Source organism: Anarrhichthys ocellatus, unplaced genomic scaffold (assembly GCF_004355925.1).
Source record: "Anarrhichthys ocellatus isolate YVR2014 unplaced genomic scaffold, GSC_Weel_1.0 scaffold126, whole genome shotgun sequence".
Lineage (NCBI taxonomy): Eukaryota > Metazoa > Chordata > Actinopteri > Perciformes > Anarhichadidae > Anarrhichthys > Anarrhichthys ocellatus.
Genome location: NW_022280156.1, coordinates 361004 through 367619, shown reverse-complemented (window position 1 = coordinate 367619; position 6616 = coordinate 361004). Strand labels below are relative to the sequence as shown.

Sequence of the window (6616 nt, the reverse complement as noted above, 5' to 3'; positions counted from 1 at the left end):
TAAGGGGAAGGGTTGCCATGGTAACAGCTTTCAGGCATGCGGAGCTGCAACGGTTTGCTTTCCTTTTTCTTTTTGCTGCTTTTCCCCTCTTCTCGCACTGCATTGGCGTATATATCGCTGAGATGTTTCTGAGAAGCTCTCGTCTGAACTTCGGCCATAATCTCCTCGTTGGTGCTCGATGGACTTCTGCATATTGACTGTAGGTCGCTAAACTCATCGGCGCCTGTAGCCGGGTCGGTTTGATCTCTTTTTAGCTGCTGCCGCTTGTTTCTATGAACGTCGTTTCTTTACTACTTTAAATTTGAAAACAAACCAAAAAATGTTCTCTGTAGGTGCTGGGAGGAGAAGGAGTGGTGGTGAAAGATGAAGGGGTTCAGGACCCAGATGGGTCCGTCTACACCTTGGAGGACCAGAGACGGGTCGGACAGGAGGGCTCCCAGGAATCCATGGCCGGCTTCGGGCAGGTGGGTTTGACTCGTAGAAGACTTCTTTAAACTGGTAAAAGAAGGAACGTTTGCAGAACATTCAGAGCATAAATCAACATGGCTGAGCCTCGATTTTAAGGTAACGAGTGACTGAAAAATGCTTCAGAAGGAAACTTTCAAAATTACTTCATTGTGTAAAATGTATTCTCAGCATTTCTGTCACAAGTCTTGAAATAAGTAGAGGGAGGGAGAAACACGGAGGAGTGGATTTATGCCGCAGCCTGCTGTACCCTGCAGACTACACAAGCAACATCTGCCACACCGTCAGAAGGATTCGGCTCTTTGCCTGTCAGTTCTCTCACAAGGTGCTGCAGTACGAGATCGAGAGCGGAAACGGAACAACCCGCTCAATTTGGGAGGTTAAGACGTGTTCGTCATGCCACTCAACCCGGCGCTGCTCGAAATAATCTAATCTTCTGCATTTTCTCAATTCTGCTCTTTTGTTCACATGACTTTCGTGTCTCAGCACAGACTATGGGAAATAAATTAGCATCGCATGTTAAACAGCTCATCATTTATCCGTAATTTCGATTTAATATTACTGTGAAAACATCTCCTTCAAACATCTGGATTTATTCAAGTTTCTCACCAACACTACATTTTACAGATTACATGTGAACACATCATGATAATGTTATAACTTACCTTCGTCCGGTACTCGTTGTCACTGAACAGAGCCTGAACGCATCACAATGTAACTAAACAGAACCTTAGCGGTGCTGCTAACGTTACTAGCTCTCCTCCTGAGTTCAACACAGATTGGTTGTTTAGAATTTAACATTATCAGAGATCGGCGAACAGAAAGCGTAAATGGCGACGTCCTCATCGCATATTTTACCGAATATCGGCCTGAACGATCGTCTGTAAACCTTTATTTCACACTGTGATGGTTAAACTGTGTAAATAAGCTACGGTTCACATGCTTGCCGAACTGCGATGGGGGACGCGTGGATCTCGATGTTTAGATGTTAATGACATGTGGAAAGGTGACATAACGCGGCCTCCGGCTGCCATCTATCCGTCAAAATCTACAAATGCTGAACTCGTAATTCTTTTCTGATTGCCTTCTTTCAGGAGGAGCATCCGGGTTTGTTCGCAGGTCTCATGTTGCAAATCGCAGCTTGCGTTTTGTAAGTCAGGTGAAACAGTCGGGTCACATGGTAATACCAGGTGGAAATGTTGCATATGCTGCTTTATTACAACATTGGATTCATAGCTTTATATTAGCACGATGAAGTGAGTTTATGGGTTTTTAATGCTGTCAATTAAACCAAAACAGACATTTTTCTTTCTTTATTTTTCTGCTTTCCTCATAACTTTCCAGAAAATACATCATGCATCTCACTATTGTGACATCACACAGACCGTACATGAGATCTTTACGTGCCTGGTTAAACTCCACCAGCCTAACAAAACAGGACTTGGCCTCGGGACTTCCTGCTCCTTTACATTAGACGAGCTCCACCCTGCCGGTACATGTTCTCATGTGATGTCAAACTGCTCTATTGACAGAAATGTAGCTCGACGGGTCGGACCGCTCTGTGAGACCGCTCTGCAATGTATGCACTCCTGCATATATAGCATGTGGTCTGTATGTATTTGCACCTGAGAGGAGACACAGTGCAGAACTAAAGATGTGTTATGGATTGGTTTCTTTCTGCACAGAGACGGTCAGGATCTCCACCTATGGAGCAGGTAAGCGTTCAAGATGAACTGAACCTGAGAACTAACAGACTTTAAATGCACAGGGTTGTACGTGTCTCCTCTCAGCCAGCGTTGAACTGAAGCCACGTGAGGAGCACAGAAAATGGGTGTCGTCAAGAGTTCTTTCCGAGCTGAGAAATGTCTGCTGGGACCTTTTTAATCACGTCGGTGTGTGTGTGTGTGTGTGTGTGTGCGTTTTGATGTTTCAGGACTTCTACGATGAGCAGGGTGTGTTTTCGGAGAGTTTCTGGCCCCAGAGCGAGCCTCCTCAGGCCATGGCTTTCAACCCCAGAGGAAGGGTCAACAAGCCTCTGACTCCGCCTCCGGCCACGCAGTCCATCAACAACCAGGTCGGTGTGCTCAGCGGCTCGTATCAAACGCCGGGATTACGTTTAAGCTGCGCTGCAATTACAAAATGTCAAAACGTCTTTTCAAAGTCGGCACCAGAGTGACGGCTACAGAGCTACTATTCTTGACACCGACACACTTTTGAATTGCTCTGTGTGCTCACTTTAAGGGTAGTTTATTTCTTAAAAACTCTCCTATTTATTTATTTATTTATTGTTTATTTATTTTATTTTATTATTATTATTTATTCATTTTTTGTCTTTGTCAAGGATACGTGTGTTTATGCCAACGTTTTTTAGGAAAACTGTCATAAAGAGAACACCGTGCACCAAGACCCATATGCAGAAATTAGTGAAAAAATAGTTAAAATAATGATGCAATCAGAACCGGTACAGGTAACGTGGGGCTTTATAGCGCTGCTCATATCTCTGCGAATTAAATCAAAAGTGTTTTTGACAATCGATACAATGTCACCTCGCATAATATCGCGATACTCGGGTGTATCGATATTTTCTTACACCCTTATCGCCGACACAGTTTTATCGACTTTGTCACTAATATTATTTGCCACGGTATGTTTGAATGTAGTGTATTGTTTATTCACTGTGCTGTCATTTATTCACTTTTCTCTAATAGCTTTTAGATGTATCTTGTTTTTCTCTTTTTGAAAGTGTTTTTCATCTTTTGCTAAAACACAAAGACGTATATGTCGATGTAAAAGTACAACATAGCCGGCGGCTTGGATGGTAACATGCTCAGGTAGACGTGGATCCACTACGGCTTAACATCGCCGATGGTTGTTTGCCGCTCTATTGATGCTCTGGATATCGTGTAGATTACTGTAGAGGGCCACACAGTGAGAGGACCTAAGCTTCAACTGGTCCTTTCCTTCAGAATATAGTTCTATCATCATTACTGTGGATATAGAATATAAACACAACGCAGTATACTAAACAAAGAGCAAAACAGGACAAAAGATGTCATATCTGTATAGAAAAATACTCAAACGTATATATAAAGATCCATAGTTCATTGTCACTTATATTCTAGTAAAGAGAGATATTTCATTGTTTTTCGTCCTCAGCTTCTCTTCCAGTACCCAGTGAGCCAATCGCAGCCAGCTCCTTTCTATGTGGGCGGGCCCATGGGTGGGATTGACAGCATGGCGGGGACCGAGCCCCCTCAGCAGGCTCCGCCTCCGGCGCCGATGACCCCGGCCCCGCCTCCCTCCGCCTCCTCCACAGGCCCCTCCCCTTCCTCCCAGGGATCCGAGACCTCGTTCGACTGCACGCACTGTGGCAAATCTTTACGTTCCAGGAAGAACTACAGCAAGCACATGTTCATCCACTCCGGTGAGAGCTCTCCTCCTGTTGGTTTAAACACCAATTGGTTGTTTACAATGTGACATGATCAGAGACTAGAAACGCATGAATGCGGATAACGATCGTCAGTAAAACTTATCAGGACATCTCTAATAATACCAATGATTCAGATAGAGTGACTGCTTTGTCTTCGTTCACGCTGTGTGTCTGTCTGTTCACACTTGTCCCTCCAGGTCAGAAACCTCATCAGTGCTCCATCTGCTGGCGCTCCTTCTCCCTGCGCGACTACCTCCTCAAACACATGGTGGTGCACACTGGCGTCAGGGCCTTCCAGTGCTCCATGTGCGGCAAGCGCTTCACCCAGAAAAGCTCGCTCAACGTGCACATGCGCACCCACCGTGCCGAGCGCACCTTCCAGTGCAACGTGTGCCAACGGGCCTTCACCCACCGCACCTTGCTGGAGCGCCACGCCCTGCAGCACGCCCACCACGTCCCGCAGGGCCAAGGCCAGGGGCGTGGATCCGACATGACCTCACCTAACAAGCACAGTCCTCCGGCTCTGGGAGGGCCCTCAGGTATGGCTGGCGCGGCCGGCATGGTCGGCAGCATGGCCAACATGCCCAGCCACGGAGCTTCCTCCACCTAGAGAGGGGGGGGGGAGGGGCGGGCGTACAGGGGGAGGTTAGTGGGCCCATTCCTTGAACCAACACTAATTTGGTCCTAACAGCCTTGTTGATCTTTTGTTCTGGTGGGTCCCCATTGTTTTGGCTTAACGACACCTTCAATCAGGGTTCCTACAGTTTGACAATTATGTAAATTTGAAAGAAGTTTTGAAATTGCACAGAAATCTTAGAAACATTTGTTTAAAAAAAGTTGTTCCCTCCGAAGAAGCCCATCTTAAGTAGGCGTGGTCACTTCCTGCGTTGTGACGTTTGTTGCCCTAACGAACAAATGCACAACTTCTTGAACAGCCATCTAAAATCCAGCCCAAAAGATGTTTTTGTTTATTGTTCTTTGGGTGACTTTTTTAATGGAGAATGTGTAGGAACCCTGTTTCACAGACACCAGAGAGTCACCAAAGAGGTCAGGAACACTGAGCCGGTTTGGGAGTGGGCAGGGGGGGGGGGGGGGGAGTGTGTCTAGGGGGGGGGGGGGGGGGGGGGGATTATGGGGAAATATGGAGATGCAAGTTAGGGAAAATAAGGGGAAAGAAAGGGTGAGTGTGGGGGAGGAGGGGGGTGCAGGGTCTTCTTCACTCTCAATTCATTTAATTCAAGGAAACATTTGGAGTTTGTTCAGTTCTGCTGAGCGTCTCATCTAAAGGTGCATGACATCAAATGTGTGGAAGTAGAGTTTGTTTACAACCCCGTGCTAATGTTGACGCTAACGTTAGCTTGTCTCGCGCAAAGTTTACGACTTTTCATGTCCTCAAATTGCGGTTCTTTTTCCACACTACACAACTTCCTGTTTTGCAAGCCGGAGTCTTGAAGTCGTGGTTTTTCACACTACATGACTGACCGGGTCACACACTACCAACGTCCTTTTATCTAGAAGCAAACGTCGAGCTCTTGCTGTTGGATGAGGAGGAGGGAAAGAAATTATATAGTTCATCGTAGTTAAAAAAACCCACTAATATCAACCTTTCGCCTGCATTTGCCTTCGTCCGTTCCTACCACATCAAAACAGGAAGCAAGTATTAAAGTAGTAGAACCAGCCTTGTGCTTGATCTTGATTGGCTGCCTGGTCCAAATGTGACACTGACAAGCGGTACGACCAGGCGGCAACCATCGGTTCTGAACAGGTGAAGCCGATGCTTCATGTGTTATAGCTGCATTCTCTCTAGTGTCCACCAGGGGGCGACTCCTCTGGTTGTATCGAAGTCTATGAGAAAATGACTCTACTTCTCTCTTGATTTATTACCTCAGTAAACATTGTAAACATGAGTTTATGGTCTCAATCTCTAGTTTCAAGTCTTCTTCAATACAGCATGATGTTCATTTAGTACATTATGGTCCATTTAGAGTCAAACAGACCATAAAGAAGGGGATGCTTTAGGGCGGGGCTACACGGTGATTGACATGTCTCTACGTCAGTCCTCCACAGTCCAAATATGGTCACTTCCTGTTCACTGGTTGCAAAAAGCCAAGATGGCGACGACCAAAACGCCGAACTTGAGGTTTCAAAACGTCAGTGGGTGACGTCACGACGACTACGTAAAGAATAGAATAAATAGCACTTATAGAGCACTTAAACATGGACCTTTTTTAAAACAATTTTTAGCAGTTTTTATTTGAAGGTGTCTCTGACTGAACACAACTTAAAACTCACGACGAAAGATTTGCATTTACTAGAGTTGAAAATGTTTTAACTTAAGCAACAAATCCCCAAAGCAGAAAATAAGAGAAAGAAATAATGATTTGAGTTTGTCTCACTGTCACATTCGTCGTCCATTTGTAGCTAAAAACAAATTATTATAGTAAATAATGCTTCCCCAGTCAGTTCAAACGCACCTTAAGAGCCTCGTTGCTGGAAAAGTTTCTTTCCCGTGTTTGTTTTTTTAATATTAAACAGAATTCCTGAATTAACTGAATTGAATGTGAATGGAGCCCCGACGCTTTCAATGAGCAAACCAGGGTGACAAAGAAGGTTGTTGATGAACGATTGGATGAAGAAGGAGAGTAGTCTGAGCAGAGTGAGACTACAGCAGGGGGGAGGAGGAGGAGGAGGAGGAGGAGGAGGAGGAGGAGGAGGAGGAGG

General features: G+C 45.5%; 1 protein-coding gene across 1 annotated transcript in view; it reads left to right on the top strand.

Moving 5' to 3' along the window:
* Positions 1-4981, top strand: part of zbtb45 (zinc finger and BTB domain containing 45) — an 8910-nt gene extending 3929 nt beyond the window's left edge. The window contains exons 3-6 of the mRNA XM_031877103.1: positions 333-464; positions 2399-2539; positions 3622-3889; positions 4093-4981. Coding sequence (XP_031732963.1) covers positions 333-464; positions 2399-2539; positions 3622-3889; positions 4093-4505 — 954 coding nt within the window. The 3' untranslated portion in view covers positions 4506-4981. The remainder of the gene's footprint in view (positions 1-332; positions 465-2398; positions 2540-3621; positions 3890-4092) is intronic.
* Positions 4982-6616: the final 1635 nt, after the last annotated feature.